The sequence below is a fragment of the Cryptomeria japonica genome, chromosome 5, assembly GCF_030272615.1.
Source record: "Cryptomeria japonica chromosome 5, Sugi_1.0, whole genome shotgun sequence".
NCBI classification, from domain to species: domain Eukaryota; kingdom Viridiplantae; phylum Streptophyta; class Pinopsida; order Cupressales; family Cupressaceae; genus Cryptomeria; species Cryptomeria japonica.
Window position 1 is genome coordinate 758,069,052 of NC_081409.1, and position 26,442 is coordinate 758,095,493.

The 26,442-nt window shown below is 37.0% G+C and overlaps 1 protein-coding gene across 1 annotated transcript; it reads left to right on the plus strand.

The window, feature by feature from the left end:
* The first annotated feature begins 20,236 nt into the window (after positions 1-20,236).
* Positions 20,237-20,665, plus strand: LOC131876149 (uncharacterized). Its single transcript, XM_059220949.1, has one exon. The coding sequence runs from the start codon at positions 20,237-20,239 to the stop codon at positions 20,663-20,665; it is 429 nt and encodes a 142-aa protein (XP_059076932.1).
* Positions 20,666-26,442: the final 5,777 nt, after the last annotated feature.

Here is a 26,442-nt window from a genome sequence, read left to right on the forward strand (position 1 = left end):
AAAATAGATTTCAAAATTAAATATTAATTCACACCATGACAAATTAAACATAGATAATAGCAGTGCCTAAAACCTACTAATCAGAAATAGAGAAATGCATAAATGTTAAAGCAAGGGATAATTTGAGAATACAAATTTACTGGCTGAAGTTTTGCACTGTGCATCATAGATTCATAGGCTGGATTAGCAAAATAGCAATAGCAAGTGCTATTTTTTTCCTATTCATAAAATAGATTCATAGGCTGGATTAGCAAAATAGCATTAGCTAGTGCATCATAGATTCATAGGCTGAATTAGCAAAATAGCCAATAGAAAAAACATAAAACCTTGAAATTAAGAATAAATGAAGAAAATTGTGCAATACATATTATGATTCTTAAGAATTCTATGCCAGTTTTTGTAGGGTGCTCCACTCTTCGTTTGATGGAAGGTCAATATTCTGTAAACTATGGAAAGTCAACTCCAACTTCATCAACATTCCATATTTATAAGATTTACTTGACATCACTATTTCATCCAATACCGTATTTAGAGTTGTAAATGGTTGGATGAATTCCAGAAAGCTTTTGGGAGTTGTGTCCTTTGGAAGCAAGTCTAAATCAGACTTCATTTTTATCTCCATGAATTTTTTGTAAGCTTCTTCTCCAATGAATTTATTTGATGTGTCAACAGGCTTAGGCAAACCAAGTTTAATCAAATTTTTTTTCATTTCTTACAGGTTCACTATCTTTTTTCCACAACTGTCCATAACTTTTGATGTTTCCCTTAGCTTCTGGCATTTTTGAATGATAGATGATGTCTTAACTATGGCATCAATGTGGCTCTTAATTCCCTTGGATGCCAAGTAGCTGTCACTAGAACTGTAGACTACTTTCAGAATCTTTTTTGCCATTTCCTCTTTTGAATAAACATGTGTGCTCTTCTCATAGTGCCCTTTGATTTTTATAAAAATTTCTCATACTTTCAGTCAATTGAAACCATTCACACAACTTCTCACTATTCTGCATTATTCGCCGCCAAATGTTTTCTTGTATATACTTCGTTGTATTTTTCATATTGTCTTTCAATCTATCCTCCAAAGTTTTTATTTTATCATTTGCATTGTGTAGGTCTTCTTTCATTTGTGCAAATTTTTTTCTTTCTTCCTCTACTTCCTCTTGCAAATGTTTTTCTTTTTCCTTCCCATGATCCAATAAGTCCTGTAACTTTCTCATTTCTATGGTAGTAGACTCATAACTTTTGTATAATTTTTGAAAACTGGCTTTTTCCTCAACAATTTTTTTACTGCTTTTAGCTAGTTTTTCAGTCAGGTCCTTCAATTTTGCATCCTTCTTCTCCTGCTCTGCAATTTCTACTGCAGAGCCTAAATTTTTAATCCTTTTCTATAAATCATTGCACTTGCTATCTGCTACTTTCCTCCTTGATTTTTCATTTTCTAGGTCTTCTTGTAACTTTTCTATTTGTTTCTCTAGTTTATTTTTTTCTCTCTCCACCTTTAGCAGTGAAATGTAGACCACTTCGTTAGTCCTTTTTGACACACTAATTTTGTCCACATTATGTACTTTGGAAAAATCCATTTGGAGGGTGCTAACTTGAAATTGAGAGGGATCTATCTGACTGTGTGGTGGATTTTTATCTTTAGATGTGTCCGTAGGCATAACAACCATGAACTCCATCATATCTTTCTGTGGGTCATATGTTGGAAATACCCTATTCCTTGTAGGTTGTTCGTTTACAACTTTAGACACAGAATTCCTATGAAATGCTTTCTTTTTTTTTCTTTATTTGCTTTTGTTGTGTGTTCATATTTTTCATAGTAATCACGAAATTGAAAATCTGGGCTTGCTGAAGCAATTGAATGTTTGAAAGGTGACATAGGAATACCATAGGCTCTAGTTCCACTTATTCCTGTGGTTTTAACTAATGCTTGACAAGGATTACCAACAACAGTTCTTGATGTTGTCCCACTCCCACTAACACTTTCATGTGTAGTTTTCATAGTCTTTTGAGGTGTGTGATCTGAAGCTGCAAATGATTGATTTGTAGTGTCAGTGGCACTTGATATAGGATTCTTAATAGTATGAGATTGAGTATCTACCTCTAGTGGCCTCTTGCGAGAGATTTTTTGTTGTTGCCCTTGTCCAACACCAAGACAACAAGTATCAGTAGTAGTACCCATACCAACCCCACCAATCACAACGACACTTTACTGAACATTAATAGGAATACTATCCCCAGATTCCCCACCAGTGGCAGTGGCACTTGATTCACCACCAATGGGAATACCATGATGTGGTGGTGGTTGTGGATTTGAACCTGAAACAAATGTAGGTGGACCCTGAGCGTAATGAGTAGTACCTATCCCTGATGAATTTGAAGAATCAAGCCCAATGACTGGTTTATAAGAACCTTTTGATTTTGACTATGATGGAAGTTGTACCTGAAGTGGATACCAAATGCCCTCTCCTCTGGGACCTAGACCACCACCTTCAAAACCCATTTTTTCCACAAGGTTTGCCCCTTTGCTATATTTTTCTTTCATGGACTCACTGACTCCACCTAATATTTTAGGGACTGTAGTAGTTGTTGGAGGGGGCTCAATGAAAACCTCATGCTCATCATCATCACCTTCAGTCTCGCCATGCTCCATATCCCACAATTTGCTAAACTCTGCATCCTCGTCGATGCTCTCAAATTCTGCACTTGTCTTTGGTTCACCGAGATTCCTCCTCATAGTCCAAAAATCATTTATTTTGGTTTGAGTGAAATAATTCTCTTTACATTCATGCAGAATTGATTTGGGAATAGTTTTTTTAGATGGATTAGCAGATTTTAGGTAGAAATTGTAGGACCTCCTATTTTGGATGCCCTGGCCCTCCTCTATTGTCCTCTCTGTGTGCATTTGCAATGCCATAATTTGTGATGAAATTTCTTCTGTTGAAATGTTATTGTCAGCTGCAATTTTCTCCATCTCTTTTTTAACCTCATCCCAGGAGTCCTTGTTTCTAAGCTTTTCTAGCAATGGCTTACTTTCATGTTGACATAATGCTGAAGAGTTCCCATTTTTCTTAAGCCTTGCTTGAACTACACCGATTGGATCATACTGCCAAAGACCCTCATCACCAAAGTTAAAAACTGTCAAGAAATCATGGGCCACAATGAATGCTTTTCTCTCAAATGTGAACCCTCCACATGAGAAAGGAAAGGAAGGAAATATGCTCTTATTTTGCTGACCATGGAAGTGTCTATCTATGCTCTCCAATTGCCGTACATACTCTAATGCAAATACACTCTCTGTCACATGTATTGGAAGTCTGTATGGTTTTACTGCCGATCAGTAAAACCTTAACACAGTGAATTCTTCCATGAAGAACCAGTCAGCCAATTCTTTTTGACTTTCGAGTTGAATGCAATCTCTACAAGACACAAGCAACCTAGGCATTGGAGTGCTTGTAATTTCATTATACATTGGTGCCAAAAATAAGTCTACAAAATGGTTGTAGTTCTTTCTGTTATCATGCATCCTTATCTTTGGGGTCCAATCATATATTGGACACTTTGTTCTCTTCCCAGTCTTCTCATCAATCTTATAGCTCACAATTTGAAGCTTGTTGGTCTCAAAATTTGCACGATACTTGGATAGAAGGAGATAGCACAAGTAGGATGAGAACCTAAATGTCTTACAGGAACCTTTTTTGATCATTAGTAACTATTTTTGCATGGATTTTATAATGTGCTCAATAAAATTATATCTTACCAGCTGACATGCACAATGGATATTATAAATCAATTCAAGAAGGCTTGCACCCACTTCTCTATCATTTTCCAATCCCAAGCAAAACGATAGCAAGGAAATAGTATCCCCAACCCATGGAACAAAAAATTTAGAATCATAAGGAGGCTTATGATTCTAATCCAACACAATACCAGTACCAATCTTTATTAGAGCTTTGATAAATGAATCTCTGCGACTTGGATCGAGACTCTCATAATTCTCTGCCAGCTTTCCTAGGTCAATTTGGACGTTTGAGTTTTGGGCTCCAAATCCTAGGTTCAACAAACGAGCAAATTCTCCCTCGTTTATGGATAGAATTTCCTCTTTTGTATTTTTATTGACAATTGCTTTTCTATCTTCATCATAATTTTTGGTGCAGACCATGACAAAATTAGGGCAAGGGAATACTTCAGGTAACACCATGCTTCCCAATCCAACATCCCATGATGCGATTTTATTTGTTTTTTGTTGTAACATTGGGTTGAAAACAATAAATTTTGCCCTGGATGCATTTGCCACCTTACTAGACAATGTATATCTAATATCTATGATACGCTTTTCACCATGGATAGCAGGGTCATAAATATCATGGTATTCATCAGTGAAACCTGATGTTTTAACTAGTTCGGTTAGGTACATTTTATTTTTCACTTGGCTTCTTGTAGAACTACTGCTTCCCGTTTTCCCCATCACTATCATTGTTAATAATTCAAAATAATGCTAGATAAAAACCTGAAAATGCTAACCCTCAAATTGGACCACGGGATTACCAAAAGCAAAAAAGGCAGGATGTAGGTGTTCTAGATTTTACCAAGAAATTGGAATTTCTATTTCACTAGATTGATGCAGACAGTCTCTGTTGCAACTTGCATTCCTCAATCTAGTAGCTGTTTCTGAATCTCCCTCGATTTATAGGTTTGTCCAAGAAATGAAAGACGATTATGATTTACGAGTCTCTTATTTTGAAAACTCTAAAAAGTAGAAAAGTAAAACCTAAATGGCAAAATATCAAGAATCATGTTGTAATTTTATTAATTACTATTAATAACTATTCGATGCTGAAGGAAAAAACATTCATTACTTCAGTATAAATTCTGAGGACATTAAGAATCATGTTGTAATTTTATTAATTATTATTAATAAGTATTCGATGCCAAAGGAAAAAACATTCACTACTTCAGTATAAATTCTGAGGACATTAAATGTAATCAGTAATATGTTCAATTCTGGGCGAAGTTCTCCCAAATGTGTTCACTTCCCACATTCAGGCCGAAATCCACCCTAAGCCATTGATCTTTGCTCACCCAACAGACGAGGGACCAAGGTACTTGTTGTGACTTTACGGGTCTGTTTTTTAAGTTTGTTTAATAATTTTAAACTTCCGTCTGAAAAAGTGCTTTATAGACTTACTTATATTTAATTAAATTTAAAACATTTCAACTCTGGGCGAAGTTCTCCCAAATGTGTTCACTTCCCACATTCGGGTCGAATTCCACCCTAATTCGTTGATCTTTGTTCATCCGATGGTCGATGGTACCTATTTTAAGATATAGTGGGTCCCACGACTTCTGCCATTTTTCTAGTACATCACCATAATCGTGTCACTTTTCGGGTTTGATTTTTAGTCTATTTAATCATTTTAAACCTCCGCCTGAAAAAAGCTTTATAGACTTAATTATATTTAATTACATTTAAAATGTCCAATTTCAGGCGAAGTTCTCCCAAATGTGTTCACTTCCTACATTCAGGCCGAAATCCACCCTAGTCGTTGATCTTTGTTCATCCAACGGTTGATGGTACCTATTTTAAGATGTAGTGGGTCCCACGACTTCTGCCATTTTTCTGGCACATCACCATACTCATGTCACTTTTCCGGTTTGATTTTTAGTCTATTTAATCATTTTAAAATTCCGCCCGAAAAAGAGATTTTTAGACTTAATTATATTTAATTAAATTTAAAATGTCCAATTCCAGGCGAAGTTCTCAGAAAGGTGTTCACTTCCCACACTCAGGCCAAAATCCACCCCAACCATTGATCTTTGTTCATCCAACGGTCAATGGTACCTATTTTTAGATGAAGTGGGTCCCATGACTTCTACCATTTTTTTTGGCACGTCACCATACTTGTGTTACTTTTTGGGTTTGTTTTTAAAGTCTACTAAATCATTTTAAAATTCTGCCTGAAAAAGAGATTTATAGTCTATAGAGTCATAGACTATAAGTATAGACTTTCACTTAATTCTATTTAATTAAATTTAAAATGTTCAAATCATGGCATTGGGCAATAGTTTGAGATAACTATTAAATATAATGTTAATAATAAATATTATTTGTAATTAAAGATGTGCAATAGTTTGAGATAACTATTAAATATAATGTTAATATTATTTGTAAAAATTTTAAATTTAAAAATAGTATTAAACATGAAACTTAGTTTCTAGAATAAAACAAATAACTAAATAAAAATATAAATTTTGATATGCAATTTGAAAGGTAAAAGTTTAATTTTAAAAAGAAAACATTCAATATTAAATCTAAAATATTAATTTAACGTTTAACACAATTCTTTGAAAATATGTTTATGATATATAATTTTCAAAAATAGTTTAAAAATATATATAAAATTTCAACATAAATTTAGTCTATTAATTTAAAAAAATGTGCAACTGCAGTCCTCAACCTGTTAAGGCGAGCAAATTTGGAAAGTACAAATGCCAAGGTGGCGATTAATTGTTGCACAAGGAGTTGTCTGCAGCATGCCGCACGAAAGGAGGAAGGCGAGGATGGCAGGAAATCTTTTTCCTGATCTCATGGCATTAATGTCTTATTGTGCACATTCATTGAATCATTTCCCGACCTATAAGAGTTAAGACGGAGGCAGATTTTTTTACCTTTTCATCTGTGTACCACTTTTTGCTTTGAAGCAGTTGCAAGTGCAGAACAAATCTGTAGTTCATAGAATCGTACCTTCTGTAAGACAATGGAGGCCAATTTCACACTTCGAACAGACAAGAAGTTGGTGCCCTTTTTGGGCAAAGTATCTGATAAATGAATGCAAGGACTGTTCAGGTTTAAGGAGGAGAAGTTGTGGGCAGCAGCTTGACTGATGCTTGCGGAGGAGGTGGCACATATCAGTCACCGGTATCGAACTAACATGGAGGTTTACTCTTTGATTATGGCGTGGGCCTGTGAATTCGAACTGGAGGTGGAAAAGGTAAAACTCACATTGGTCAAATTGATTGATGGGGAGTTTTTTATTAACCTGGATTCAATCTTGGAGTGGGTGGTGTCGAGAGTTGGCATTCGAATTATGGAAGGGGACGAGCAAGAGGAATTGCTTCCTTTTATTCGTGGCCCAGAGGATGAAATCAAATACCAGTGTCGTGAACGAGCCCGAGTGGGGTGGGAAGTGTAGACACCTAAAATTGTCCAATCTAATTAAATAAACATCTTTATTTATTTAATTACTTTAGCCTAATTCATCTATTAATTAAATAAATCCTTATTTATTTAATTAATTCATTTATCCTCTTCTAACCTTATTTCTCATTTGGATAAATACATTTATTTATTTAAATTTTCCTTTTTCTAAATTAAATAAATATCTTATTTATTTAATTATCCCACTTCTTCTATTAATTAAATAAATTTTTATTTATTTAATTAATTCATTAACCTTTTCTACCCATGACACATGTCATTCATCTCTTAATTCATACACTACCTACCCCTTTCATTATTTTATTATTTCTTTTACCTACCCTCTAATCATAGCCGACCTCCTTTTACACCTCTCAATCTTATCCCTCCATATCATATAGTGTCTTCTATATAAGGAGATGCTTCCTTCATTATCAAACCCCCCCATTGACTACTTGACTACACTATGCTTTTGAACATAGGCGATCCTACTTGCAACCACATTCCGTTCTTTGTTGAGCTCTTGTGCACATAAAATCTGAGAGCAAATATATCAAGCAAGATCAATGGAGATAGGAAGAATCAAGATCCAAACCCTGTTGGACATGTGATGGTATAATCTTTGTGATTTCATTTTATTTGCATTGTCTTAGGTAATCTTCATATGTTATGGTGGATCTTTGTTGTTGTTAGGCTAGGGTTTTGTGGTTGAATTCATTTAGCCTTTCAATATCATTATTATTGTTATCCATTTTCACCATATACAGGAAGCGATGAAACTCTTTGTTAAATTAACAAGGGTGGATGAAGTCCTGAATGCTTTGCATGTGGTGGCAGGGATGGAGGTTGGTAGGGCATTGAGAGATAGGGCTGAAGAAGGAAGGGCCATACAGCTACTGGCAAGCTTGGAGGGCGACCCTGACTTCGGTTTCCTAAACTAGATTCCAAAAATGAAAGCTGAAGCGACAAAAGGGAAAGCCAAAGCATCAACCTCTGAGGAGGGAAGGGACTAGGAGGAAGCGACCCAGAGGGATAGTGAGACTGAGTGAGTGGCCTATTGGCAATGAACTAGTTTTTTTGTCTGCTTGCTATAAGCTGTGGACAAATTTTGTATCTTGAAATGTTTCAATTAATTGAATGAAAAAACCTTGATCGATAAACTTTTGTATTGCAACTTTTGAAATTTTGTATTTTGAATGAGTATATAGTAATAGTATATATTTATAAAATTATAATCAACCATAATCAATGTACAAATAATTAATGGAACGAATTGAATTTTTTTTTTATAGCATTACATAAAAAGATCACGGTATTAAATTTATTTCCATTGTTTAACAAATAATTGAAATAACGTAGCTCATATACAAAAAGCATTTGAAAGAAATTAATTAATAAAAATGAAATAGAATTATAGAAAGCATTTTTATATCCATAAGACTGTAAGAGGCAAAGTGAAACAAACTGGAATTTGAAAAATTATCATTAATATTTATGCTTTTGAAATTTACAATTTTTTCATCAGAGACTTGAGTCCCCCAAAAACTTAAAAGCCAAAATGAGTGAGCCATTGGCACTCAGCCTGTTAGGGTTCAAGGACATAGGAAAAAAAAACTACAGGTAGTGGAATTGTTTACAATTTTTCTCTAAGAATATGGCCCTCCTTCCATGTAGAATTCTTTAGACAACATAAGTTGAGAGAATTATTCAAGCCACATGTAGTTTGGAAAGTCGTCCAGGAGGAACCATTTCCGGAGGAAGTCCCTGCCAATCCATGCCCATTTTCTATGACGCGTCAGCTGCTCCGCATTCAGGTTTAGGAGAAATGGTTGCCTAGCCACTGACAGTGTTTGGTTAGGGAGGAGAAGCTTGGATAAATCATTCACCCAAGGGATCCCCACCCCTACTTCTACAAGAACGACAAGAGTAATATCATCTCCGAGGAAGTCTTCCTTAAAAACCTTCCTCAACAGCATTAGCATATCCACTTTGTCTCCTCCCAAGTCCAGAAGAGATGCTAAGAAGCGGGATGTAAGGTCCGTGTTAACACGGTACCTATTTTCGTTTCATAGAAATTCTTTGCCTAGCACCATCTGCACAACTTCATTGATGAATGACCCAACCTCCTTGTAGACTGATTCGAGGGTTGGGTCTCTAATGGAGCCTAGAAAGGCCCTCTGGTCCTCTGCAGAAATGCTTCTCAAGCGGATGGGAGTGTCCATCTTGAGAAAACACATTAACAAATTAAACAACCTGAGCAGTGAGCCTATAAACCTAAAATACCATGAGCTTTGATGATTTATCTACTAAATGGAAAAGGCTAATTGAAGATGAAAGAAGCAGAGATCGTATATAAATTGTTGAAGCTCTTGATTGTAATAATTACTTCTTTAACAGTATTAACTGCTATACATTTTTTTAAATCTTTTGTATCTCTGCAAATCTTTACCATAAATGCACGAGTGTGTGAAATTGGAAACAGCTATGAACCAGTACCAAATTGGCAAGTATCACATTGGAAGTCATGGACAGAGTGGATTGCCGTAAGTGAAAAGATATATATTAAATGAACGAAATTATCGATCATGATTCATGACATTTGATACGTGTCTATTGAATCCAATTCCATTCTGGGTACTTTCTGGTGAGCTATGTTCTCTTCAAAAAATTGGGCCGAAATAAAACTTCAACCATTGATATAAGATCATCGAACGGTTTAAAATCATTGATAGATTTTAGGTATGTGTCACCCTTTATGTGTCAAAGAGGCCGTGCTTATTGATACATCGTGCAGAGTCCGGACTCAATGTATTATGTGATGTGATGTGATGTGCCTTGTCTATTAATGGCAATGAATTTATGAAATCACAATGAATTATATATTGTACCATAAATAACAAAATATTCGCCAAAACAAATTAAATTTTTTTCAAGTGGTGGATAAAATTCGCCAATACATTTAAATAATTTTCAAGCAGTGGATAAAAATCACCAATACATTTAAATAATTTTTCCTTCGGAGTAAAAATTTTCGCTCATACAATTATATATTTGTTCCTTTTAACAATAATTGTTCGCCTCCCACAATAAATATTTTCCCCATAGAACAAGGTATTATTCGCCAGAAATTTATGGCATTTTCGCACCCTAGAAAAAAAATCGCCAATACAAAATAATTTTTTCGTCATTTAAAAAAAAAATTTCGCCATCGATATGAAAATTTCCCCCCGAAAATAATGTCTGATTCGCCAGGATTTTACACAGTTGCTCGGGGGGGGGGGGGGGGGTGTTTGGGGGGTTTCTTAAAGTTATCCCTGATTTCGCTCCTGACCCTTCCAAAGGGTCCAGAGCGAAATTCTCCATAAATCTCATTTTATTCCTTGTTTGGACCAACATCTTAGTTCCTTAGGCATATTTGGATTTGGATTGACATTTTTTTTCCTTAGGAAGTGATTATAGGTGGAGTGAAGGATTTTGTCCTAAATCATGAATTTCGCTCCTGAGCCTTCCAAAGGGTCCAGAGCGAAATTCTTGAAGAACACCTATTTTTCCCTTAGAGAAGGTCAAATCCTTGGTTTTTATGGCATGGTTGAGAGTGGAGTGATGTGTCTTTGCCTTTTGAGGTGGATTAGAGTTAAAAAAATGAAGAAATAATCTCAAAATGTGAATTTCACTCCTGACCCTTCCAAAGGGTCCAGAGCGAAATTCTCATTCTCTTCTTTTCCTCTCAATTTTATGTCAAGCCAAGTGTGGATCAGGGTGAATTAATATTGGAGATACCCCTAGGCATGACTTTGAATAGCTTGTGACCACCAAATGTGAAGGAACTGAGCTAAAACTTGAATTTCACTCCTGACCCTTTCAAAGGGTCCAAAGCGAAATTCTCTATAGGTCCTGTCCTTGGCCATGGTTTTTAGCGAAATTCTCCTTTTAGGCCTTTTTGAGGTCAAACAAGTTTTGTCTTCGTGAGAGGGGGATCCAAAGTTGAGAGTCAAAGGAAATCAAGATATGGAGAATGAATCTAGGTGAAGGAAAACAAGCAAATCAAGAGTTTCGCTCTTGACCCTTCCAAAGGGTCCAGAGAAAAATTCCCCAAATCACCTAATTTACCCATGATTGAGATTAAGAGATGGATTCACAGGCCTTGGTGGAGAGAATACTAGTGTATTCTTTCCTTGGAAGGCATTTTGGAGTAGATAAATGATAGAATTTGTCCTAGAATATGAATTTCGCTCCTGACCCTTCCAAAGGGTCTAGAGCGAAATTCTTAAAACCTCTATTTTGCTCCAATTTTGCATCAAACCTAGTGTTGATTGAGATTAAAGGAATCCTTAGACATGAATTTGAGAAAGTTGTGGTAAAAAAATGTGAAGATTTGGTCGTAAAATGCAAATTTTTCTCCCAACCCTTCCAAAGGGTCTAGAGAGAAATTCCTTATAGGTCATGTCCTTGGCCAAGGTCCAAAGAGAAATCCTCTTTTTTGGTCTTTTTGCAGGTCAAATCAATGATGTCTTCAAGAGAAAGTGATTCAGAGATCAAGAGAAGTTCAAGGCAAGGAGATGATTAAATTTGAGCTAAAATGCAAAATTTTCTCTTGACGCTTCCAAAGGGTCTAAAGTGAAATTCTTATAGGGCCTGTCCTTGGGAAGGATCTTGAGAGAATTTCATTCTAATGCCTTTTTGTTGTTGATTTAAGGTAGAAAATTCTATGTGAGATAAATATATCATGTGTACTTAATCATCTTTTGGTTTATTTTACAGGTGGAAGAAAATCAGGCTAGGACAAGGATGACCTATTCGAAGCCCATCACCATCAAGGATGTTCTAGATGCATAAAGGAGGACTCAAGGTGTTTTGAAGAATTGGAAGACTTGAAGTGTTTGAGGAGTTGCAAGATAGCCTCAAGATCTCATTCTACCACACAAAGGAACCACTTAATGACAGAGAGGAATGTCCTTACCAACACTTCAAGGTGAGACATGCTACCATAGAAAGAACACTTGACAGTAAGGAAGCTCCATCAAGCACATGGAAGTCAAGGAGGCACATCATTATTTGCATCAAGGATAGAGGAGGATCAACCAAGATACAAACGTCAGACAAGGTGGCATCCCAATCAATTTTCTTCCAGTCATATTGGTCCACCTCAGCATGTCCAGATTCAATGCACCTGACTCATCAGGGACAACACAAACTTCAATGTACCTACCCCTGCTTCCTATTGGTCCTCACTCCTAGAATGTAATTTTCTCATTTGCTAAGGAAGTTTGTTATAACAAACCCTAATTAGAGTTTCTATCATTTAATCTTATCCATTGATTCTAAGCCAATCAGAGCCGTCAATTTGTAAAGGGGTCTCTATATAAAGCCATGGATCTTCATTTGTACAGGTTAATAGAGGTTAGAATAGTTAGGAGTTAGCAAAAGAGAGATAGTCAATAATTAGTAGCTCAATAGTAGATAGCATTTTAGAGTAGAGTAGAAAGAGAAGGCATAGATTGTTTCCAAGAGATTGTTGCAAAAGACATGTAAACTTCATTGAAGGAATGGTGAATTTTATGTGTCGATTCTACAATTTGCATGGTCTCTATACTTCTCAAATTTAATTTCATGTTATTAGATGAATGGAAGAAATTCGTATGATCAATGGTGAAATTTGTATATCCATACTACTAGCGGTTTGTTGATTGCAAACTTGCCTTGCGTAATCAACTAGAATCAATCAGCTTAAGCTTAACTTCAATTATCGCTTCTTCATTGATATACATCAACCTGATGGTGTCTATGCTTGTAGCAATGATCTGAACATCATAAAGATTTCCGTAGAAGATCGCACTAACCTTGTGGAGATGATCCTAGCATGTCAAAGTGTTAGTCTACCTGTAATCTTTTTTTTTTCTGTTTTAAGTATTCAAATTCGCAGGTTGGCTTTTGTGCCTTTACTTCCATCGGGTCGTTTGTTCTCCTCGTACTTGAATCGTTGAACTCTTTAAAAAATGTTCGAATGGTTAAAGGTTCAAAGCACATTTTAAAAGAGAGTCATTTTTTGGTCTTTGTCGCCGTGCAGACAAGTATGCTTTTGTTTGTGGTCATTGAAGTTTTGAGCCCGTTGAACCAAATTTCAAGCAGTTCAAGATTCAAAGTTCAAAATGCCTTTTGATGAGTCATGGCAATGTATCGTTATATGATGAGAGTGAGTCCTTATGTTTTGAGTTGATATGCGACCTTAAACCTTGAACCAAATTTCAAGCGGTTTAAAAGGTTCAAGGTTCACGTTTAATAGTCCTTTTCTTTTGTCACTCGTTCCCGGTGTTGTTTTGTGTGCTGCCCACTCACTGTTATATTTCTTAAGCAAAATTGAATTGATGAACCTTTTGGTCAAACAGTTAAAGGTTCATGAGTTCATTTCAAAACTAACTCTAAATATTTTTGGTGGAAATAAAAGTGGCGCGACAAGAAGGAATATTCCCTTATTCGGCAATTTAAAATTCTAAATGTGGAAAGTAATCATGAGAACATAAAATTACTTGTGTGGAAGTGATGGATAATTAAGAAGGTGTCAGTTTGTGTCATTTTACCGTTACTTCACACGCTTGGGTAAATCATGTTGAAGCATGTATAGCTCTAGAGATATTTATCCGTCTGATTGAAGGAAATGTGTATAAATTTATTTCAATATTGAAGAAGGTCACAACTGCCATACTTCAGTGAATTGGAGGCACCAAAGGTAAAACCAACTCCTCTAGAAGAATTTCCAGTTTTCATGGTGTTAACGGGTAAGTTCAATTGATTTCTCCTTAGTTATGTTTCCTTGAGTTATGAGGTTTTTATCAGTATAGAAAAGGGAAATATCTAAATTGTTTGGGTAGGATACTGTCTTGTTGTTAAAATTTATTCGTTAAAGGGGTAGATAGTTAACATGAGGCCAATGTTGTCGAAGCTTGGCTGGACCTCATGTCTAGTGAGTATTTTACCGGAATTTGAAGACACCTCCTTAGTTCATGTAGATTTAGGGGATTTCCTGGGGAGAACCAAGAATCCTCAGACCAGTTCATTAATGGAAAATATAGTTAAGAGTGGTCTTGTGGAAGCTGTTGCGTTCCCGCTCATCACACCATGCCCAGATTTAGTGTTGGCATGCATGAACAGATATGACTCTGAGAACAGATGTATCAGAACCAACGATGGTGAGGAGATGGTAAGTATTAATAGAGAAACGATGATGGTGACAATGGGTATTCTGCATAAGGATGAGTATGAGGACTGGACTATTGGGATTTTGTATGCCTATTTCTCTGAAAAGAAGAGCAAGTACATGAGTTTAATTTCTAGAATTTGGCTCTTGAAGATTTAGAAAGGAGGATCACGGTTACCCAAGCCGCTGACCAAAGAGAATTTCATCACAGAGGTGCGGGACATTGTTATACTTTTGAATAGAGTAAAGGGGAATTCACATTCCTTCTACTGGGAGGATTGGATGTACTTTTTCATCCAAGTGGTTCTATTCGGTGACAGATTTCTGGATTAGTCTCAAGTAATTGCAGAGATACTTCACAAAGGATTGAGCAATTTTGTGGGGATGACATGGTTTTACATGTCTTCCTACCTTTTCTACATTTTAGCTTTCACAAGGGATTGGCCTGGACTACCTAATGACCCCTGTATTGATGGAATGAGGGTTTACAATTTTTACCCTCTATTGCAACAATAGAGACATGTTGAGAAGATTGACAGGTGGAATGGAGTCTTCATGTGGAGACTTGCCTTTGAGCTTCAGGGTGATGCAAACAGGAGAATGTTGGTTGAAGCTATGGGATTTATGAGTATATATGAAAGTTTCTTTATCTAATTTCCTCGGTTTACTTACATACGGGTAGGTGGCTTTGAAGTCCAACCATTTAAACTACTCAGGTACACTTTTGATAGCTACATGCTAATAGAAGTGAGCAGGCAGTTGGCCTACATAGATAAAGGATTAGGAGAAAAGGGCAAGTCCGGGGTGGTATTTCCCATTGAACTCGGATATTATAGTTGCAAGTCAGTATCAGATGCCTTGAACTTGGAACTGGAGTTCAAAAGGATGAACCTGCAACCATTTGTGGCAAGGCAAAAATTTGACAGCAAGTGCTATGCAAGGGAGAACCTTAATGTAGATATTCCTTTTTGCCATGAACCTCAGATAGAGGATTATTGGGAGAATTGTAAGGATGAGTATGAAGTGAGAAAGAGACTGTGGTCCAGATTCACTTTGCAATAGATAACTACCATGTGGCTCTTAATTAATATATCCAGCGTATCAGAAGATATAGAGAGGGATGTTTTGGATCTTGAGTTTGATACCGAGATTGAAGGAAAATCAATTCCAGAAATTGACTGGAACAAAAAGGAAGATGACAGTATCCAAACAAGAACCTTCAATATTGTCAAAATAATAGAGAGATGGTTGAGGAATCACAAGTTCAAGGAGGGACCCCACATATCCTCACATGAATCAAGAATTGATTCACACATTGTAGTTCAATCTCCTATTTTTTCCACTAATGAAGTTGCTGATTTTGCAGGTGTCTCAAAGCCCATTGTAGAGAAAATTCAACCAAGAAGGTCAAAAAGGTCACCATCTAGTCTTACAGCTGCTCGAGTAACTTGGTCTAGAAGCAAAAATAAGAGTATGGAGCCTGTCCTGAAATAGGTTGTTGTAGACTTGGACCCCAGTGAAGATATTGAACAAACAATGGATTCACAAGATCAATGCAAGCCTGGGATGCAAGAAATGGACACAAATAAAGAAGTGGAAATTCAACAGGATCCCATGAATACCTTGGTAATTATTACTTCACTAGATGCATGGACCACTCCGCCACCTAAGGAACCTACAATCACACCAAGATGGATGGAAGCCATCATTGAAAAAAAGAGGAGTGTGGTGCCGGTCACAATTCCAATGGAGGACATTGTTAGCAGATGCTTGGGAAAGACATCAAAGCCAAAAAAGCTCAAAACACAAGCAATGCTTGATGTGGATGACACAACAGGTCACTAGACAGCCGAAGTTGCCAAACCCATTCCAAGAAGAGATGCAGACAAGGCTACAAAGGATGATTTCACTATAGACAAGATAGATTTGGGGGTTTCTTCAAGGGTTGTAGATGTTAAGCATCTGGAATCCTCCATGAAGAGGATAATTTCAAAGACTTGGAAAGATGAAAAGGATAAAAGAGAACTGAAACAAGTTGTCACACAGATGGTTGAGTACATCAATGCTATCCACAACCCAGACCCCTAACCATTATCCTAGATACTAGTGTCATTTGACCCTAAATCACTAGCAAACTAGAAAATGCTAGATCAGATTCAAAGGAACAAGGTAGTAACAAAGATGTTTAATAAATGGTTGTATCTGATAATACAACAAGGGTCAGATTATATTAGTAATCTGGTTAAAGTTTATAAGGATGTTGAAACCTTGAGTTAGAAGCTTGAACTGGAAACAACCACTTGGGAAAAAGAAAGGATTAAGTGGGTAGCAGTCCTCGCACAGATGAACGATGTTCAGAAGTATGGAGTGATGAAATTACTAGCTAAGAAATCGGTGAAGAACTTGGATGACAATGTGTTGTACGTGTCAAAGAAAAATGTGGAATGGCGCAATTTGATCATCAAGTAGGGCCATGAAGAATCCACCAAGCTGCTGAAAGGATTGACTGACTTGACTGACACGCAATTTGATCATCAAGCAGGGCCATGAAGAATCCACCAAGTTGTTGAAAGGATTGACTGACTTGATTGACATGATGCAGAAGGACCTCAAGTGTTATGATATTCAACTCATGAAGGAGGGCGCCAAGGTAATCGAAGAAGTTGCAGACATGACTAAGGTTTTTCAAGAAAGGATCCAGTTCATTCAGACAACAAAATCCTTGACCACTGATGACTTTTCAAAAGTGGCAAGGATTGAATCAATGCTCATTGTCTGTTCAGACCATTTAGAGGTTCACAAGGAGAAATATGGACAAAGAAGTGTGGAAGCAGAGGATCTTGCACCTCTGTCTGCCCTATTTCCAAGTCATCTTAAAATTCTCGGCAGTGCACCTTGAACGGCATGGTTTTTCTGAAAATCAAGACAAACCTGTAACCTCCTCTACCACGGTGGAAGCCTAGTGATCCGAAAATGAAATGTCAGCCTTTTAGTGGTTGTTAATTTAGTTTTCTTTTATGTTGCTTTAAATGGGTTCTTTCACTTGGGTGAAAGTAAATTTTATTTGATCATGTAAAAAAACTATGGCCTGGTGGCTATTTAAGCTGAAGAGCTTGTCTTTGTTTAGGTTCCGAAAACTATGATTTTGGGAGCAGCAGATAAAATTTTGGTTTCTGATATGAATTGTTTGGATGATACAATGATTGGTTATCAATGAAATGTTGTGTTATCTTTGAATATGTGCATTTTGAGATTTGTAACCTTTCTTAAGTTGTTATGGGCACAATATAACTTGGTGATTAGTTATCTCTATATTTCTTCTCAGTTCATGTTTATTATTGGTTGTTGGATGACTCACATTGAATTGATTTTCTTGATCACCCTTGTCCTGTGAGGCATGAGAGAGTATCGATCAAGCCATTAGTTTTTGCTGAGTCCCTATTTGTTTTGAATTTATACAAGTATGTTATAAATCAGAGTCTGTGAACTCTCGTTTGAATATTCTTTGAGACATTTTCCTATGTTGCAGCGTTGAAGGCATTTATTTGTGTTGATGGATAAATGCTGGATCCTTTCAATGCTTTCTGGTTAAAAGTGTTAGCATATCAATTGTATAATAAATTCATTGTAAATCATACAAGGAGCTTCCCTCTAATGTAGAGGTTGAATTTTCATTAATTCTTCCAATTGTTGGTATATTTGTTTCTTTCTGAAGGGTAAAACAGAGTCATATTTTGCTTTAAGAAGATAATAATTAAAATTTCAAGGAGACAAATCTGTTAACCAACAGATTTTTGGTGACTCTACTGGGTAGTCAAATTATAAGACTCATCGCCTAGGTGCAAAACTGGAGTCAAGGAGATATACTATGTCCCAACGAAGGGAAGGGGTATTCGATTCTTCCTTTCAGGAGTTACAGAACCTAAATTTCCAATCCACTTTCTCACCTCAAAGAAGGGAAAGAAGTAGACCTCCTTCCTTATCACCATCATCACCTATGTCCTTAGTTTGTCAATCTTTGACCTTGCACGGTGTTGTTTTGCCAAATATAATCAATCTGACTCCACTCAATATCATACTTCCAATGACAACAAACAATCCTTGGGGGGCTGCTGTCAACCCCTTACCCAAAGGTGCTAGGGAGAACTTGCCAAAATTTAGTGAGGATGGAAAAATCACCATTGATGAACTCTGAATGCATTCAATGTGGCTTGTGGGATAATAGTGGTTCAACATGAGGATGTTGCTGTGAGGTTGTTTGTCTAGACACTAACTGGGGTAGCAGCAGATTGGTTTTATCACTTACCAAATAGTGTGATAACAACTTGGAAAGATCTGAAAACAAGGTTTGAGGCAAGATACAAAGTGGCTAAGGATGAACATTCCCTCTTGGCTTAATTGGCCTAGTTAAAGAAATAAATTCCCGAATCTATGAGGGACTTTATAGAAAAATTCGATAAGGTCTTACACAAGATTCTAGTTAATCCAAAAGCCCTCAGATGACAATCTTAAGTGTTTCTTTATTAATTCTATGCCTTCAGAAATAGGTTTCCTAATCCGCAAGAAAAGATTTGCAGATTTAAATGCTGCTAAAACCCTTGCAATTGAGTTAGAAGATGATCTAATCATAGCAGGTAAATGGAAAAAGGAAGTACAGACACTTAGTGCTCAAACTTCAACTTCTTTTGATCCTATAATCCAGTGACTAATGAATGATGTGATTACTCTTAAAAGATAGTTTCCCAAGGCCAGTACCTCATACCCATCTCCCTATCAAGATGTCCCTAGAAGGTATACAAACCAATCTTTGGGCTATGGGAACAAGACCATGCAATTACCCCCCGCTCAACAGAGATTAGCAATTGAAGCACCTCCTGCTAAAGGGAATATGTGTGTATTTCACCTCACTGATGAACATGATGGCAGTTCCTGTCCTGAGATAGTGCATTATGCACAATTGGTGAATTTTAAAGATACCTCAAATGAGTGGGGAGAAGAAGAATCTTCAAAGCAACCTGGTGACTCTGAAATCCATTTTCTTGAGTACGAGTCAGATTCGGAAAGAGGAGGTGATATTTTGGTTACTTTAGAGGATCCTTCATGTGCTATGCTTACAAGAAACCAACAAAATGTGAAACCTCAGGTGGCTTCTTCATCATCTGCGGTGGCTTTCACAGGTAAAGGGATTGAGCCAAAATTTCATAATAATAATAAAAATTTGCAAGAACCCTTATTTTTAAAGCCCGTTGAAAAAGAAAGTTCATTTGATATTATAGAGTTTTGCAAATCTTCTCAAATTAAAATCACACCTATTGAGTACTTTAAGATAAATCCTAAAGAGCTAGACAAACTTGTACAATTTGTAAAAGGAAATAATGCACAACAGACTAACGGAACCCAATAGTCAGTGAAAACCATATTGCCCTCACATAGTTTATGAGTTGGTTCATCCTTCAATTTGTGGAAAGATACCTGAAATAACTGCTCTTCAAACATATGATTCTACAACCCTCCTTGAGTCAAAACCAAAGCCCTCTTATATATCATTATTCATAAATGGTCATAGGTTGAATAATTGTATTATAGACTTAGGTGCATCCGACAATATAATGCCCTCTGCTATAGCCAAAGAATTAGGGTTATCCTTGACCAAGAATTTTGGTAGATACTATTCTATGGATTCAAAACAAATTCCTCTGCTAGGACAAATTAAGGATGCTCAAGTAGTTCTTGCTTCCCACCCAGATAAAAGGATCAAGTTGACAATTCTGATAGTTGACATCCCAGCTAGTTATGGCATGTTGTTAAGTCATACTTTCTGTAGGGACTTAGGTGGTGAAATCAAAATGGATTGCTCTCAAGCCACAATTCCTATTGGGAAACAACAAGTCATCCTACAACCTGAACCAAAGTCCAAATTCATCATTTTCCCATCTGATGACCCTAGAGCCCAGATTCTGTATCATGATTGTCAATTTGGAAGCTACATGATTTTGTCTAACAGTGAGGTAGAGGAGGATTCATCTCAAATTGAGGGAAAAGAAAGCCTGTGGCTAATGGAGTTTGATGGTAGTTGTGTAGTGTCAGGTTCTGGTGTAGGGGTAGTGTTAATACCACCTTCTGGCAACCCTATTCCTTTTTCTTTTAAGCTAGAATTCAAAAATACCAACAATGTAGCTGAGTATGAGGCTTTGTTGTTAGGTTTAAATGAAGCTAAGAGATTGGGGGTGAAACTCTTGCGGGCTAAAGGAGATGCCGAACTAATTATAAAATAGGTCAGAGGGTTGTTTAGTGTTAAAAATGAGAGGATGAAACACTATTGGGATAGAGTTTGGGACGAAATCAAGGATTTTGATGCATTTTCCATTGAAGCAATACCCAGGGAATTGAACTCAAAAGCAGATTCATTAGCAGTCTCAACTTCATTGCTAGTCCCACATCCTGAATTTGTTGAGGATATTTACAGGGTAGAGTTGATATATCAACCCAGTGTCCCAGGCAACCCTGATTCTTGGCAGGTATTTGAGAATGATAAACAAATAAATAACTTTATGTAAAGTGTAGACATGTTTTCTGCCATGTATTTTGAAGGTTCAGATGCAGAGTGCAAAGAATTTTTGCTAGAATGAGCCAAGGAGTTGCCTGATGGAATCATGCAGTTGAAAGGAAACAAGATCCCTAAAGGGCTAGTTTCTTTGGAGTGTCTGTTTGATCATAATGATGCCTACAAGAATAATAAAGGTGACAAGCCCCAAGAGGCCTAGGATATTGGAGGTTACGAAAAGATCAACATTGGTACTAAGAATGAACCCAAATATATCAATCTGGGAAAATGTTGTACACTGATAGAAAAGGAAAGGTTCATTAGCCTCTTGGTGGAGTTCAAGGACGTGTTTCCCTGGTGTTATGATGATCTTAAAAATTTCAGAGAATGAAAATTCCAGCACCAGATTCCCCTGAAGCTTGGAGCAAGCCCTTTCTAGCAAAAGCTTAGAAGCTTCAATCCAAAAGTGGCATAGGCTATATTCTAGGAAGTAGATAAGATGTTAAAAGCCAGGATTATATATCCCATCCATCATTCTACATGTATAGCAAATTTTGTACCTGTTAGAAAGACAAACGGGGAAATAAGGATCTGCGTAGACTTTAGAAATCTTAACCAAGCCAACTTAAAAGACAATTATCCCTTGGCAGCCATGGACCACATTCTGCAAACAGTCTCAGGATCGGAGATGATGTCCATTCTTGATGGATTTTTTGGATATAATCAGATCAGCGTTCGGGAAGATGATCAACATAAAACTTCCTTTATTACTCCCTGGGGTACATTTGCATATAATCGGATGCCCTTCGGTTTGATCAATGCAGGAGCGACATTTCAGCAAGCTGTGGACTTGTCCTTTGGCCACTTAAAGGATAAGATCATTTTTGTATATCTGGATGACTTGACAGTGTTCTCAAAAAGAAGAAAACATCACTTGCGAGACTTGAGACAAGTGTTGCAGAGGTGTCGAGAGCATTGGGTATCCTTAAGCCCAAAGAAATTGATGTTTGGAATTATAGAAGGTAAGTTGCTCGACCATATTATTTCTAGGGTAGGGGTGAAAATAGACCTTGAAAGGGTAAGAGCAATTCAACAGATAACTCTACCATCAAGTAGGAATGCCATTAGATCCTTCTTCAGGCAAGTAAATTTTCTAAGGAGGTTCATCCCAAACTATGCTGAGACTACCAAATATATTGTAAATTTGATGAGTGAGAAACAACCTTTCAAATGGAGCGAGGAAGGAAAGAAAGTGTTCGCCTCAATAAAGAATGCTATCAGCCAGGCACCTGTCCTGGTTAATCCTAATTTCAGAAAATATTTTTTTATCTACTGCTATGCCTCAGAGCACACTATGTCAGGGATTTTATTACAGAAGAATGAGGATAATGATGAGGTCCCTATATCATTCATGAGTGTACCCCTGAAAAAGCATGAACTGAAATCTTCAATAATGGAAAAGCAAGCATATGTGGTCGTGAAGGCGGTAAAATAGTTCAGGTATTATATTCTCCATTTTCACGCTATTGTTTATGTGCCTCATTTAGCAGTCAAGAGCATATTGACACAACAAGACATAGGGATGATTAAAAGAGCTTCTTGGGGGTCAAAAATTCAGGAGTTCAATTTAGACATTAGGCCCACAATGTTGGTAAGGGGGCAGGGTTTGTGCAAGTTCATTTCTAAAAGCAAGGAGGAAGTGACAGAGGAATTGCCTTTAGTCCTATTTGTTGGTCTTCAAGATTCCTGGCTTGCAGATGTAGCATATTACTTGACATATAGAGATTGCCCAGAACATCTTTCTATGAAAGAAAAGATGAACCCGAGGCTAAAGGCAGCTAAGTACGTCACTTTTAATGATGTATTATATAAGAGAGGATTGGATGGAACCTTCTTGTCTTGCGTTGATAAATCGCTCCAAGAGTCCCTTTTGAAAACATTCCATGATGAAGTCTGTGGTGGTCATTTCTCTTCAACGATAACTGCCTACAAGATCTTGAGGAACTGTTATTATTGGCCAGAAATGTTTAGGGATGCATATGTATGGGTGGCCAAGTGTGAAAAATGTAAGTTGTTTATAGGCAAGCCGCAACTCGCAGCATTACCACTATGACCTATGGTTGTAGATGAACCCTTCAAGTAGTGGGGTGTAGATTTCATTGGTCCCTTGACACCTACCTCTAGTGCAGGACACACTCATGTATTGATAGCCATAGACTATTTCACTAAATGGGTTGAGGTCATTCTGGTACAAAAGACAACCTCGGAGATTGTTTGCAATTTTTTGAAAGAGAACATCCTAGTTCGATTCGGAGTTCCGTTAAAAATTGCAGCTGACAATGCTACCAATTTCTCCTTTGCTGAAATTTCTTTGTTTTGCTATGATCATGGAATCTCTCTTTCTCACTCATCTGATTATTATCCTTAGGGAAATGGCTAGGTTGAATCTAGTAATAAAAATATCATTAATATCATGAAAAAATTAGTGATAATTTTAAGGATTGGCATAAGAAACTGTATGAAGCCCTTTCGGCCGACTATACATCACCAAAGAGAGCAATTGGGATGTCTCCATTTGAACTAGTCTATGGTGTTGGTGCTCAAGTAGCACTTCCTTTGGAGTTGGCAGCTACCAAACTACAATAAGTTATTGAAGATGTTTATTTCTAGAGTTCTCTAGAAAAGTGGATCATGCACTTGACAAAGATTGATGAAGAAAGAGATAAACTGGCAGACCGGATAACAAAACACTAGATGAGGGTGAAAAGGATATTTGACAAGCGATCAAGGCCTCAAAAGTTCATACTGGGTGATCACGTACTTCTTTGGGACAGAAGAAGAGAGCCCAAGGGAGCACATGCCAAGTTCGAGTCACTCTGGAAGGGACCATTCTTGATTCATGAGGTAAAGGGACCAAATTCTTTCAAGCTTACATATCTGGATGGTACTGTTCTTCCTTTGACCTATAATGGTCAAGATTTGAAATTATATCAACTGTAAATGAGATTCCCTCATGGTTTTTGTATATAGTGTTTAGTTAATTTTGCAGTTGTATGTCTTTTCTATTTAGTTTTGTTTGTGTCTTTAAATAAAGTCTGGATGTGAAACCAGAGATTCTGGAGTTCATTTCTAGTTACTTCACAGTTCTAGTCCCTATTCAGAGCCAATGTTAGTCCACCCGTAATCTTTTGTTTCCATTTTAAATATTCAAATTCATGGGTTGCCTTTTGTGCCTTTAATTCCGTCGGGTCGTTTGTTCTCCTCGTACTTCAACCATTGAACTCTTTAAAAAAAGTTCGAATGGTTCAAGGTTCAAAACGCATTTTAAAAGAGAGTCATTTGGTCTTTGTCACCATGTGGACAAGTATGCTTTTGTTTGTGGTCATTGAAGTTTTGAGCCCGTTGAACCAAATTTCAAGTGGTTCAAGGTTCAAAGTTCAAAATGCCTTTTGATGAGTCGCAGCAATGTATCATTATATGACGAGAGTGAGTACTTATGTTTTGAGTTGATATGCGACCTTAAACCTTGAACCAAATTTCAAGTGGTTTAAGAGGTTCAAGGTTCACGTTTAATAGTCCTTTTCTTTTATCACTCGTTCCTGGTGTTGTTTTGTGTGCTGCCCACTCACTGTTATATTTCTTAAGTGAAATTGAACCGATGAACCTTTTTGTCAAATGGTTCAAGGTTCATGGGTTCATTTCAAAACTAACTCTAAATATTTTTGGTGGAAAGAAAAGTGGCACAACAAGAAGGAATATTCCCTTATTCGGCAATTTAAAATTCTAAATGTGGAAAGTAATCATGAGATCATGAAATTACTTGTGTGGAAGTGATGGATAATTAAGAAGGTGTTAGTTTGTGTCATTTTACCGTTACTTCGCACGCTTGGGTAAATCATGTTGAAGCATGTGTAGCTCTAGAGATATTTATCCGTCCAATTGAAGGAAATATGTATGAATTTATTTTCTTATTGAAGAAGGTCACAACTACCATACTTTAGTGAATTGGAGGTGCCAAAGGTAAAACCAACTCTGTTCTCCAGAAGAATTTCCAGTTTTCATGGTGTTGACGGGTAAGTTCAATTGATTTCTCCTTAGTTGTGTTTCTTTGAGTTATGAGGTTTTTATCAGTATAGAAAAGGGAAATCTCTAAATTGTTGGGGTAGGATACTATCTTGTTGTTAAAATTTCTTGGTTAAAGGGGTAGATAGTTAACATGAGGCCAATGCTATCGAAGCTTGGCCAGACCTCATGTCTAGTGAGTATTTTTCTAGAATTGGAAGACACTTCCTTAGTTCATGTAGATTTAAGGGATTTCCTAGAAAGAACCAAGAATCCTCAGATTGGTTCATTAATGGAAAAGATAGTTAAGAGTGGTCTTATGGAAGCTGTTTCATTCCCGCTCGTCACACTGTGCCTAGATTTAGTGTTGGCATGCATGAACAGATATGACTCTGAGAACATATGTATCAGAACCAATGATGGTGAGGAGCTGGTAAGTATTAATAGAGAAACAGTGATGACGACAATGGGTATTCTGCATAAGGATGAGTATGAGGACTGGACTATTGGGAGTTCGTACGCCTATTTCTCCAAAAAGAAGAGCAAGTACATGAGTGTAATTGCTAGAAATTGGCTCTTGAAGATTCAAAAAGGAGGATCATAGTTACCCAAGCCCTTGACCAGAGAGAACTTCATCACAAAGGTGCGGGACATTGCTATACTTTTGAATAGAGTAAAGGGGAATTCACATTCCTTCTACTGGGAGGATTGGATGTACTTTTTCATCCAAGTGGCTCTATACGGTGACAAATTTCTAGATTGGTCTCAAGTAATTGCAAAGAGACTTCACGAAGGATTGAGCAATTTTGTGGGGATGATAGGGTTTTACATGTCTTCCTACCTTTTCTACATTTTAGCTTGCACAAGGGATTGGCCTGAACTACCTAATGAACCCTGGATTGATGGAATGAGGGTTTACAATTTTTACCCTCTATTGCAACAACAAAGACATGTTGAGCAGATTGACAGGTGGAATGGAGTCTTTGCGGGGAGACTTGCATTTGAGCTTTAGGGTGATGCAAATAGGAGAATGTCGGTTGAAGCTATGGGATTTGTGAGTATATATGGGAGTTTCTTTATCCAATTTCTTTGGTTTACTTACATATGGGTAAGTGGCTTTGAAGGCCAACCATTTAAACTACCTAGGTACACTTTTGATAGCTACAAACTTATAGAAGTGAGCAAGCAGTTGGCCTACATAGATAAAATATTAGGAGAAAAGGGTGAGTCTGGGGTGGTATTTCCCGTTGAATTTGGATATTATAGTTGCAAGTCAGTATCAGATGCCTTGAACCTCGAGATTGAGTTCAAAAGGATGAACCTGCAGCCATTTGTGGCAAGGCAAAAATTTGATAGCAAGGGTTATGCAAGGGAGAACCTTAATGTAGACAGTCATTTTTGCCTTGAACCTTAGACAGAGGATTATTGGGAGAACTGCAAGGATGA